Here is a 13,014-nt window from a genome sequence, read left to right on the forward strand (position 1 = left end):
CTAAATCAAATGTATTTATATTATTTAGGAATGGATCTAGCATGGACGCCAAGCATCGGATTAGGAACGTGCATGGAGATGACAGCAGACCTGCAAGGATTCAGGATGGCGTTGCAAGCGAGGATTTCAGAACATTGAAGCCACCATAGTGAAGCAATGATGCTTGGATGAATTATACAAGTTACTCCATCATAAAATTCGTCCAAAGAGTTAGTTTTGGTGCTGCGTCACCTTATTTAATGGGCCAGGCCCATGTATTTTCGGATTAGGTATTTTAGGGGATTTTAAGAGGCTATATAAGTGGAGGAAGGCCCATTTAGGGGTGTTTTTGGCCAACCCTAGCTGGTTGGACGAAAATACCTTCACTTCTCCCATATATATCCCTCTGTAGCCGTCATTAGAACTTGGATTTTGATTAGGTTAAAAGTTAGCCAATTGCTGCAACTTCGTGTACTTCTTTTGAGGCCAACGCCCAGAACAAGACCGACTATTCAGAATCCCACCATTATCAATCAAGCTTTCATCTCTATTCGCAATATTCTGATTGCATCTTTAGTTCTTACTTGTTCTCGATTTCAGGTAGGAATTAAGACCCTTGCTGGTCAGGCTGATCGTGCTCCCGCAAGGTCAGTAACTCCCGGAGATTGTCCTAGCGATTGCATTGGCGCACGAGCTTTGCACGTGTAGTCGGATCGTCAAGCACGAACTCCACCAACAAATCGATTTATCCCCATCTCATCGAAAGATCGGACACCTTTGCCCTATCACAGATGGTAAAAACTAACTCTGAGGAAATTGAACACCATAATTTCTATACAAAATTTTAAATATAGTGTCAAATTCCTTGTTGGCTGTACTAAAATTCATAATTCACACTTAAAATCTACAGAAATTATGCAGTAATGCTCAAGATCCAATATCCAAAAGTAAAACATATCTACAACCATAACACACTGTCGCAACCTGCAGACTCCTAGGCGCCAGGGGCATCGAAGTAATTGTATAACTGCGGAGTAAGCAAAAATCTGCACACATGATTAACAAACTCGTAATGGAATGACAGTAAGAAAGCAATGCGATGACTGCTCATGTGTGTCAAAACAAAATGAGCAAAATAACTACTGTATCATATCTGAACAAAATAATCGCATTGCTTGATTGCTTCGACCTATTCCAGCAAGATGTCCGGCCTCCGCAGGGCGCCCGTGGCAGATTTTGCATCGTCTGTGTGGCGAAACAGTGGCGCTGGAGTGCACGCGTGAAGGCAGGCTCCCCGAGCGGGCGTGAAGCGCAGGTACGGCGCGGTGAGCCTGCCTTCACGTGTGCGGGCGTGGAGGCGCATGTACGGCACGATGATGGTGGGGTGCAGAGGAGGGCGGCGGCGTGGATCACGGAGGGTGAAGAGTCAAAAGCCAAAACGCTTAGACGGATGCGAGGAGAGAGAGATTGGTGGAGTCAGTTTCGACTGGATTGCAGTGATGGCGCGTCTGACCGGAAGGAAGGGGACGGGGAGATTGGAGAGATCGTGTCCGTACGATGTGAGTGGATGTACGGAGCAGATGTAATTTTCCTACGGCACTTCGTGCCTTTATAAGTAGTAGAGATACAGACGAGTCATTAGTCTGCAATGGATTAGTCTTATTAGCTATGGATCACCCCATCTGAGCGCAGGCTACCATTTCGTGTAAAATGTATTGTTTATGTTAGCACAACTGACCTCTTTAATTCTCTGTATATCATTTTTCTCTCCATATTGACCATTTTCTTTATAAAGTTCATACAGTGCAATTGTTATTGGTAGCCTCTATCTCTGATGTCCCACTGCAACGCGCGGGGTATCATCTATACCTACTAATAAAGGAAGTAAGGTTTCTCCCTTATTTTTTCGTCCGTTTTGAATTTGCCCCTACTTTGTGATAGAAATTACGGTGAGTGCCACCGGTTAGATGAAAACGGTTCGGCTATTTTCTGTCGCGCAAGGATCTGGTGTCTCGATCAGGCATGGGCCAGCTAGCTGAGTTCGTAAGTCTGGTATGGACCGAAACCAAAAGCCACTCGTCAAGCTCCATCCCACCTAACGGATGCCTGGATATTTTGCGCTAAAAATAGTCCCACATCGTTTTGTTATAACGAGCTCGGCTGGTTTATATACATCAAATTTGCTGGAAACAACAAGCCTCGTTACTAAGATCTGATCATAGAATGCTTCAAAAAAAAAGAGAGATCCGATTAAAGAAGTGCTGGGTGGCCGCAATTTGCAGATAAAGGGGACAAAGTATGGCACGAAAGATGGAAAGGAAAACAAAGCCTCGGATGCTGAGAAAACGTGGGAAAAAGCATTACTCGAAATTGACCCTGGCTGATCACCGAGGTACGGGGGCTTCGGAATGGCTCACGACGCCGGGAGGTGGTGAGGACGGAAGGGAGATCTCTAGGCACAGGGAAGGCGCGTCGGCGAGACTCTACTCACGGCATTCACCGGCGGGGGATGCGGCGCGTCGGCGAGGTTGATGCAGTTCACGGCCTTGAGCGGGCGCCGGCCTCCAGCTCCGGCCGTCTCATCCTATCCTGGTGGTGGGGAGCGGGGATCGGGATGCAAAGTCAAAGACGCATATAAGGAAAACTACTTTTTCATGTTTCACACCTCCTTTGCGGTAAATCGGTAAATCTGAAATGGTATTCCAAAAGTTAAAAACTACTATGGTTTAAAAATAATTGCCTAGCAAATACATTTATTTTATATCTGACGTGGGGTGTACCATTCTGAACAGTTTATTTGTGCCAGTCATATAGGCTGCCCCCATTTATAGTGGGGCGCGGCGTTAACGTGTACCTATCGTGCTAGCGATAGCGCGGAGGATTACTATGTGCCGAGCGAAAAAAAGCTCCTATGCGCGGACGAGAACCGCCAAAAAAGCTATCTTAAGATAACACGAGTCAATGAAAAATAAGCTAATTATTTGTACGTCTCCGTTACCGCATCAAAATATAAACTCAAATACAATAATAAAATTATTTTTACCTAACTAATATTAATCAATTAATAAAAACCAAACTGGAGCAACACAACCACAAACTTACTTACTTAAGAAATATCAATCCGCCATCTATCGATAGCGACGGTGGAAGATAAGGATGTAACTTGCGATAGTGAAGGCACTAGTTGTTGTGAAAAATACAGACGGCACAAAATTACCTAAAATTGTTGAATCATAAAATTAATCCGTGGCGGGCTTTTGTGCTAGTTTAGTCTAGTTCTTAAAATTACTCGCGCGCGCTTGTTAGCCCCAAACACGAAACCACGTCAGTACTTGAGTACTAACGGAAACATTACCGTTCACATTTCCAGTCCAGCCCCTCATAAACCAGACAGTATCGCAATTTCCAGCAAACCACAGGGCATATGGCATAAGCGGGAAGAGAGGACCACGAGGGTTTCTCCGCAAACCCCTGCGAAGAAACAAGTTCGCAATCCAACCAACCCCCCTACCCCCTGAAGATCCCGAATCCCGATCGAACCCTAGCTCCATAATCCGGTCAATTCCCCGTCTGCCTCGTAACCTACGGCGTGTGATGCCTCTGAAAACTCGGGTGTGAGTGCACATGGCGGTGCCGCCTCTTGCCTTGGACACGCGCCTCGCGGATCTCTGCCAGGTCAGATCTTCCTGCGCCACTGCTGAAATCATTTCGGCTTTCCGGTGGGAATTCGCTGTCTGACGGTTGGTGGTTTGATGCAGGAACTGGGAGTGGACAAGGGCGTCGCCAGCGAGGCCGCGGCGTTGCTGGAGGAGGGGAAGGGCGCTCTTCTCACACCGTCTTCGTTTGGGAGCAAATCGGTAAGGAGTGCTGTCTTTTGTGCTCAAGTGTTCGATTCTTGTAGGATTTGGTGCTAAGTTTGGATCCTTGCAGCCCCAGGATGTGGAGAGCCTGTGCTTCGCTTTTGTGTTGTACTGCGCAGCTAGGCTGAAGGGGATGAAGGAGGAGAGCTCCAGGGTTAGGCTGTGGAAGATCTTGGAGGGTTGTAACCTCAAGTGGGTGATGCTTTATAATTATATGATGATGATTGTAATTGTTGTTAATTAAATCTTAGTGTTTGTTTGAGTTGGTTGCGGTTCCCCTTGGTTTTGTTTGCAGTTACGATGACTTTTTCAAGGAATCACAGCAGTTTCGTTCCAAGATTGATCAAATTTTACGGAGCCGGTATGGATCTGATTGGGAAGATCAGCTAGAGGTTGGTTGATGGTCAGTCCCTGTTTTGTTTTCAACAGATCCAGATGAGGTTTTCAGGTGGTGCTAAGTTAGTTAACTCTCTATTGGTGTTATAACTTTTGATTCCAGCTGAAACAGTTGCAGAGTTTGGTAAATCTGTTGGCAGATGCAAGCAGGTGAAAACATCTATGTGCCTTAAGATTACTTTCAGTTTGATGATAGTATAGCCGGTGGATTTTCTTATCTTTTTGTGGGATGTGAAGTTCATAATTTCGTTAAAAATGTGTTACAAGTAAAAACTGATATATAGTTGACTATCTTGAGTTTTTCTTATGTTCTCTGCCTTGTAATTATAATTTAACACTTGTTCTCACAATATCTCATAGGTTCTATCGTACTGCATTTACTGAGCTATTCTCAAGTGCTAGTACTAGTAAGGAGCCTGGATCAACTACAAATAATCCTGAATATTTCTATTTTGGGTGGCAACTTTTCTTAGCCCTCCGTTCAAAATCATCAGAATTGTTTAAGGACCTGGTATCCTGCATCCATGGATTAGTTGCCATATTGGTCAGTTTTCTTCTCTTATGTTTTGTTATAGATTTTTGAGCCTTTGTAATAATGCGAGATGACACTTATGTTCAAGTTTGGCCAGTTTTCCATATAGGCACCACTCACTCTTATCCTTTCTTGGTCTTAATTTGTTGAACTTGTTTTAATCTATGACAGGCCATACTTTTAATACACATGCCTGCTAGATTTAGGAGCTTCACAATTGAAGGTTCTTCTCACTTAAGTAATAATTCTCACCTGTATGCCAATTGTTTCTTCAAAGCACATTTCCTACTTTTTTGTCAGCATCGCGGCTCATAGTAACTATTTCCTTTTGCTGGTTTGAATTTCTAATCCAGTAAAGCAAACAGTGAGGGGTGTGGATCTCCTCGCTTCATTATGCCATAACTATCATACCTCTGAAGATCGCTTGAAAGAGATGATGGGAAAGTCCCACAAGGCTATAGAGGAGTTTTTCAGCAAGAAAGCAGTATGGGCTTCAGAGTGCAAAACTGAAACTTTGGATAAAATTGATACAGGCATGACCCTCAATAATTTTTCCCTCACCTGCATGCTTGTTGAGGTCTTTTTATTCGGCTATGAAACATTTAGCTGATGTGTTGTTTTACTGTTATGGTGGCAGATGGACTGATGTATTTCAAAGATCTCCTTGATAAGGAGTGTTTTCAGTCAAATTTGGCAAAATTGGAGAAACTAAGTACTACCACTAGCTGGGAAGGGGAGCTTGATTTGAAAATGTTTTTGTTCAATAATGACAATATAGTCAGTGCTAAAAACGCTTCCGGAGGTCCCATTAATACAAGCTATCCAAAGGTATCCTAAATAATTCACAATTATTTCAGCAGTCTAGACGGAATTCCTTTTCCGCATGATTCTGATTCATCTCTCATTTTGCAGCGTGTCTTTGAAACATTAGCGTCACCTACAAAGACAATAAAGAACATGTTGACTGTCCCTAGTTCCCCTGCATCACCTATCAATGGTGGTTCAGTTAAGATAATGCAGATGACACCGGTGACTTCTGCCATGACAACTGCTAAGTGGTTTCGTGAGGTGATATCTTCATTACCAGAGAAGCCTTCGTCTAAGCTTGAGCAGTTTCTTTTGTCTTGTGATACAGATTTAACAAGTGATATAACAAAAAGGGTCAGCATAGTTTTGGAAGCGATTTTTCCAACTAAGTCTTCTGGCGATTGGGGTGGTTCCATAGGCCTCAATTGTACAAATGCCTTTGATATTGCATGGGCTGAAGCAAGAAAACTGGAGGCCTCCAAGTTGTACTATAGAGTGTTGGAAGCAATCTGCACATCAGAATCACTCAATACTAATGTAAATAATCTGACTCCATTGTTGTCAAATGAGCGTTTTCACCGATGCTTGATTGCATGTTCAGCTGAACTGGTCTTGGCAACACATAAGACAGTCATCATGATGTTCCCTGCTGTCTTGGAGAGTACTGGTCTAACTGCATTTGATTTGGGCAAGATAATCGAGAACTTTGTAAGACATGAAGAAAGCCTTCCAAGAGAATTGAAAAGACACTTAAATTCATTAGAAGAACAGCTTTTGGAAAGCATGGTATGGGAGAAAGGTTCGTCATTGTATAATTCACTCGTTGTTGCCAGGCCATCGCTTGCTATGGAAATAAACCGCCTTGGTCTTTTGGCTGAACCAATGCCATCTCTTGATGACTTAGTAACACATCAGAATATTCATCCTGTAGACTTGCCAACTACACCATCTAAAAAGCGTGCTGCTGGTCCAGGTACATTGCTGCTCAGCCTTGCCTTCATTTGAAGTTTTTTGAGATCAACTGTTTCCAATCTTCAAAACAAGTGGTCCAGTTTTTTCAAGGTTGTTCATCTTATCAGTTCTGTTGCATAGTACTTTATCACCAATTTGATCGCACCGAGCTTGTGTCTCTTACTTTAGTTTAGATTAGGTGCCAATTTGGTTGCACAATGTTTTCTGCAAGGTATATTTTAGCACAATAATACACACAAGTCTACTATGGGCAAGTTGTGCTGACAAACTTTAGACCCGAGAATCTAAAGACCAGCCTGTATATAATATGAAAGAAAATACTATGCATCAGTGGAACCTGAGATTGCAATAAACTTAGTCATGCATAACTGTACTGTACATTCTAGCATACTACTGCTGGTGTGTGAACATATTCATCTTTTTAACCACTTACATATCATGGACCAATTTTTCACAGACTAGCCTGGGGTCCCTATTTTCCTTTTTTATCCACGATTAATGCTATGCCGATATGGGGCATTCAGGTGTTCATGATTGAAGATATCTCCAAAGTTCATTAACCATAGGAACTTAATTGTGATTTATTTGAAACAAGCAGTTATGAAATCTTACACAGCCAATGTTTTAAGTTTTTTTTTAATTGCTTCTGGCACTCTTTTGATATTCATTTATCAAATATAGATGTAGATGACAATGGCGATGCAAAGTCACCAAAGAGATTATGCAATGAATCCAGGAACACATCCGTAAACCAAAATTTGCAGACACCACCACCAAAGCAAAACCAGATGCTGAAAGCGAAATGGCATCCTCTCCAGTCGACATTTGCAAGGTTTGTCTCACATCTCAGTTTTTACTAGTTTTCAAGAATACTAATTTTCTGTTAGCCGCATTCACAATTTTCATGAAGGTTATATTTGTCACTTGTTTCTTGTGCAGCCCCACTGTTAACAACCCTGTTGGTGGGAATGCAAAATGTGCTGAATTAGGGGTTAACATCTTCTTCTCCAAAGTGCGGGTCTCCTTGTAACTAACCTTCATTTTCTGCCATTTGGTTTTGTTGTTCGATTTTCTAATTCTGGCTGCAACTTTTATAGATCTTGAAGCTGGCTGCTATTAGAATAAGAAACTTGTGTGAAAGGCTTCGACATGTAGAACAGACAGAGCGTGTCTATAATATCTTCAAGCAGATTCTTGATCAACAGACATCTTTATTTTTTAATAGACATATCGACCAAATTATTCTTTGTTCCCTCTATGGTGTTGCAAAGGTCCCACTTGTCCTAGCTAATGAGCTCCCTATTGTTTCTTTCGTGTTTCTGAGCTGACTAGCTTTTCTGACAGGTTTCTCAGTTGACGCTGACGTTCAAGGAAATTGTTAGTAATTACAAAAGGGAACAGCAATGTAAACCAGAAGTTTTTAGAAGAGTCTTTGTTGGGAGTACAAATCGCAATGGAGTATGTACCTGAACATGAGATTTCACTTAAATTTTCTTTTCTTCAGACAATTCTTTCCTGAAGTTCTGATTTCTTCCTTGTTGTTCTTCTCTTCTGACAATTTCTTCTTTCTGGCAGGCACTTGGATCACGCCATGTTGATATCATTGTGTTTTATAATGAGGTGTTTGTTCCAGCAGTCAAGCCTTTCCTTGTGGCACTAATCCCTTCTGTTGCTTGTCCAGACGATAAGAAGAGTCCTAATAGTATTTGCTCGACTCTTCAGTATTATTAAGTCTATTCACTTGTAATTCACGATTATGATTACTAATTACCTTCATCGTAGGCCAAATTCCTGGATCACCAAAGCCATCTCCCTTCTCGAATCTACCAGATATGTCCCCAAAGAAAGTCTCATCTTCCCATAATGTTTATGTTTCTCCTCTGCGGCAGACGAAGGTGTGATTTTTGTGTCTGCTCATTTCCATATTCAATTGCTTTGCTTTCTCCATTTCTACTTCATCCAGTATATCTTTACTCTTAGGCTGATCTATGTATCCTGCCGGCTGTCAGTATGCCTTTAATTCGATAGGTTTACGCATAAAACTTTCATATAGTGTGTTTACGTTTTAAATTCTCCATAGAAGTCAACATAATATCTTTTGTATTGTTCAGAGGGGTTTTATAATGCAATTGTTTCTTGTGCCGCCACATTTCACTTTATTCTAAGTATGCTCAGGCTAATAGGTCCTATTTTTTCCATGAAGAGGAAAATTGTCCATGATTCAAACAATAAGAGTGTCGGAACCACTGAAAACTTATCAAGTAAAAGTTCATACCCTTGACTAGATTTTCTTTACTGGCACAGAAAAGATAATAGTGAGCTGATATAGGAAAAAAAGTTGCAATAGTTGAAGTGTTCATGATACCACTTTAAAAACATGAATTTAAATGTTATTAAAGAACAAAGAGCTAATGGCTGTTCGAGGTTGAAAATTCATCTTAGCAAGTTATGTAACTTCGGTGCATTTGGCATACCTGTATCTTGTGAATTATGCCTGAAACTCCACCCTGTGGTACTGCTATTATGTAGTGAAACATATAGAACTGAGAACTGCAATATAAATGAAGATTTTTTATTTTGTTATTAGATGCGATTTTCCTAGTGTTCCAATTTCTGGATAGAGATGGCCAGCACTAGCATATGACCGGTATAATTGTGAGCACAACAAGCTTGGCTATTTCGCAGGAGCAATATGATTACTTTAAGTCTTTAATATTATATCCAGGCAAAGCAGACTTACCGTTGACTTACGGGTAGTCAGCGGGTGCCAGCAAAAAAATCACAAGGTTGAATATGCCAGTGACAAAAAACCTGAACCATCGCGGTACTACTAAGACTGATATGGACACATGGTCCGCTTTAACATTAGAACCCACATATTTGCGGTAACAGTCAGTTCGATTTATTGTATACCCTGCAAGTTCACTAGCAACTTGTTTATTTTAAAACATTGATTGTGCGAGTGCAGTTAAATATATGTTATGTTGTATTTAACCTTTTAGTTTGCACCTTACATGGTCTAGGATACTATAAAAGTATCTTCATGAATTAACCCTTTGCAATCATGCTTATCTATTTCACTTTACAGAAGGATGCGTTACTTTCACCAAGTTCGAGGAGTTTCTATGCATGCATCGGCGAAAGCACCCATGCTTATCAAAGCCCATCTACAGATCTGGCTGCTATAAATAACCGTCTAAATTAGTATGTCAACATTTTTCTCGCAACACGAACTTGTGCTCACAACACACTGCCATCACTCATTTCATTTTGAACCTGCAGCACCAGCAGGAGAATCAACACTCGAATAAACTTTGATGTGGTTAGTGACTCAGTGGTAGCTGGTACTCTGGGCCAACCAAACGGTGGCCCAGCTTCTCCTGATCATGCAGCTGCATTTAGCCCCTTACCAAAGAAGGGCAAACCAGGACCAGAGTCTTGAGTAAATAAATGGGCATCTCCCTCTGTACATAGCTCACAATCCCACAGAAGGCTTTCTGTTCTTAATAAGTGGGTGAAGTGGACTGCTTCAACTGTACATGTATGTGTTAGGGGGTAGTAGCAGTATAAAAGTTGCTGATTACTTAGAAGTAGCATTCCGGTGTATCATTTTATATCTCTGCTGATAAATACAATTAGGGTGTAAGTTGTGTAAAATGCTAACCGTCCTTATTTTTCATTGTATAATAATCTGTTGATCTTCTGTACAAAATCCTGCATGTGAGAATTTTTTTTTTTTTTTTTTTTTTTTTTTTTTTTTTTTTTGCTTTTCCCTGATAGTATAGGCATTTGATTTCTGCCTTTGCATATATTGAATGGAAACTGGGTCTCACTGGCTCTATTGTCAGTTTAATTGCTCCATGCACGTTTGTACTTGCCATTCGTCGCTTCCTTCGTCAGATTTAGGCTTCGTTTGGTTAGTCCCATCCTGGCCGGGGTCGCTCCTGAAACCCCGCCAATCCCTGTGGTCAACGCGGACGGTAATTTATCCCGTTCTACCCGACTTTGTCTGTTCGGTTATACCCGGGCGGGATCACACCTCGGCTCAAACCCTCCCAAACCTTGTCATTTCGCCGGGGTAAAAACAATCTCCTCTCCACATGTGGAAACTTTGCTGAATCGTCAATGAATTAATGAAAACTATGTCTCGCCCTGATAAGGGGTGGTCCGATCTTCTCAGTAAACAAGGTGGATGGTGATGAACACGCGATAAACACAGCGGAGAATACACGGTGAAAGTGGATGATAACTTGTATGATGTCGACAAAGTCTCTCCATTGATTTCTGTCGCCAATGCAACAACTCTCAACCCTGCAATATATTCGCAACTCCACACACTTGCGCACATAGCCGCCGATCACGAAGCGGTAAATTGCAATCTCCCAATTCCCAGTGGAACGATAGATCACACAAACTTTCAGTAGCAAACACCAAATCGATGCGGATCTGTGTATAAATTCAATAGAGTTGCAAAGCAATCAACTATGAACTAGGGTTTATCTTAAACGTGGTCTAAGCCTAATTTAGGGGCGTTCCTGAGGCTTATATAGGCGTCCAGAATGACTAGAGGTCGAAATAGTTCGATAGAAACCGACCTAAAACATGTTCGGCCAAAACTGGGTCGGAATCGGGCAAGGCCGGCAGTGCCGGGGTGTCACGGCCGGCAGTGCCGGGGTGCTCTGGCCGGCAGTGCCACCCTTGCATGGCCGGCAGTGCTGCCCCTCCTTGGCCGGTAGTGCCGGTGGCCTATTCATTGGAAAGCCCTTGAAATTATCTTTCCAAAGTGCTCATTTGCTTGATTCAGAGTTCGTATGAAGAAACGGCGTCCGTTTCAAAATCAGCACTTCTTCAAACCGAATCAGAACTGATTTTGACTTCCTCTTGTCTTGCGCATGCCTCCCTCTCCTCCCTCGCGCGTCCGTGGAATGTCTTCACGTCCAACACCATGTCCCGCTGCTCCTCTCCTCTTCGTGCGATGCTTGCTCCCTCCTCATACCTGATCATACATAATTGAAATGACTTAGGTAGTACTAGTAAATTTGCCCGTGCGTTGCACCGAAAAAGAAAACCAAAATACAACGCAACAATTGGAAACACGCACTTCTAATTTCACCATAATTTATAATGTTTACCTACTAATAAAGAAAGTAAAATTTCTCGTCATTTTTTGGTCCCTTTTGGCACAGTTGTGGCATGTCGTAAAAACATGGCTCATGACACACTCCATGTATATCTACTCTACCAGAGGTCATCTGATACATGCTTGTAGAGACATGCAGTTCTATCGCAACCTCAATCCAATCCGAGAAGGTGTTCGCTTCGGGTTGTGGAGGTGGAGAAAGGAGAGGAAGACATATAAAAGGAGGACTTGAGATGCGGAGGCGACACTGTGGCCTAAATCTAAGAATTATGGAAGAAAGTCCAATAAGATATGATCTTTTTGGCTATCAAGTTAGACCTACTTCAAGCATTGGTATGTGTTAACCTTAATTCTGAAAGGGCGTCATATTATGCCATTTCAAACTTTTTTTTGTATCCATCCGTTCGCTACAGAAAGTGGGAGTACGGGTATAGGACGTGAAGAACAATCCAGATTTTTCTTTAACGGTTAAAGGCAGGAGGTCTGCCAATTCATTGTAGTAGAGGGGGAAACTGTACAGGACAGATGAACTGTCTAAAGAGTAATTCAGATATTATTTAGACTAGTAAAATACCCGTGCGTTGCCACGGCTAAAAATATTAAAATGATGGTTAAATTACAAAATTCACTAACTTCAGTCATGAGACGGAGCATTTGATCATAGTGGTCACATCAGCATATATACAAGTTCAAGAGACTTCCCAGCAACATCTGACGGTATAAAAGTGAAAACAATAAGCACATGTATACATCCATCTACGATGTATCTATTTTAGAAATACGTTGCATCTGATTAAAAACACGTGTATTTTATTCTTGTGGTAGTTATGTGCTACCCAAAACCATAATCAGTCAGAAATCATGGCTGCTACTCTCTTTCTCTCAAATCTAGAGATATCGCAATAATGGTGGGCTTTCCACTCACACCTCGTAGTTCGTAAATTATGAAATATCTAGCAATTTCTAAAATAGTTTTACAAGTTTGAGAGCCTCTAAATGCTCAATTTTCTAGATCACAAATTTTAGAACTCCAGATCACAGATTGTATATGATAAAAAAATCAAGATAAATTATTAAATTAAAAGCCATTCTGAATTGTTCTAATCAGGAGGAGCAGTATACACTACAAGTTGCAACCTAAACTTCATACAATAAAATTAGTGTTTATGTATTTCAAGTTTCAACATATATCAAAACACCATGGCGTGAAATATACCCAGGCATTCTTCGGGCTGGGCCAGGCTTCAGGTCGGGCCTAACAAAGCCCGACGCAAAAAACCCAGGCCTAGGCCCTACCCGGCCCTACCATCGGGCCTGAAATTTTGGCC

The 13,014-nt window shown here is 41.7% G+C and overlaps 1 protein-coding gene across 4 annotated transcripts; it reads left to right on the forward strand.

Annotated features, from left to right (window-relative positions):
• The first annotated feature begins 3,377 nt into the window (after positions 1 to 3,377).
• On the forward strand, positions 3,378 to 10,258 carry LOC127295036 (retinoblastoma-related protein 2). 4 transcript variants are annotated; one of them, XM_051324941.2, is made up of 18 exons: positions 3,378 to 3,654; positions 3,738 to 3,836; positions 3,910 to 4,031; positions 4,135 to 4,231; positions 4,339 to 4,385; positions 4,596 to 4,779; positions 4,939 to 5,005; positions 5,121 to 5,300; positions 5,405 to 5,595; positions 5,680 to 6,547; positions 7,228 to 7,378; positions 7,486 to 7,558; positions 7,644 to 7,817; positions 7,891 to 8,004; positions 8,122 to 8,166; positions 8,329 to 8,441; positions 9,635 to 9,750; positions 9,829 to 9,969. In XM_051324941.2, the coding sequence occupies exons 1-17, from the start codon at positions 3,604 to 3,606 to the stop codon at positions 9,732 to 9,734; spliced, it is 2,676 nt and encodes an 891-aa protein (XP_051180901.1). In that variant the 5' UTR covers positions 3,378 to 3,603; the 3' UTR covers positions 9,735 to 9,750; positions 9,829 to 9,969. The 4 variants fall into 4 exon arrangements, with proteins under 4 accessions (XP_051180901.1, XP_051180899.1, XP_051180900.1 ...); XM_051324939.2 differs by having other exon boundaries at positions 3,380 to 3,654; positions 8,122 to 8,248; positions 9,829 to 10,258; XM_051324940.2 differs by lacking the exon at positions 7,644 to 7,817 and having other exon boundaries at positions 3,380 to 3,654; positions 8,122 to 8,248; positions 9,829 to 10,258.
• Positions 10,259 to 13,014: the final 2,756 nt, after the last annotated feature.

This window comes from Lolium perenne, chromosome 4, assembly GCF_019359855.2.
Source record: "Lolium perenne isolate Kyuss_39 chromosome 4, Kyuss_2.0, whole genome shotgun sequence".
Taxonomy (NCBI): Eukaryota; Viridiplantae; Streptophyta; class Magnoliopsida; order Poales; family Poaceae; genus Lolium; species Lolium perenne.

Bases quoted from the DNA above. Each gene is read 5' to 3' on its own strand.
- LOC127295036 (XM_051324939.2), top strand. From the start codon at position 3,604: ATGGCGGTGCCGCCTCTTGCCTTGGACACGCGCCTCGCGGATCTCTGC. The intron at 7,818-7,890 runs GTCCCACTTGTC...CTTTTCTGACAG, and splicing joins CCCTCTATGGTGTTGCAAAG to GTTTCTCAGTTGACGCTGAC. The intron at 9,751-9,828 runs GTATGTCAACAT...TTGAACCTGCAG, and splicing joins ATAAATAACCGTCTAAATTA to CACCAGCAGGAGAATCAACA.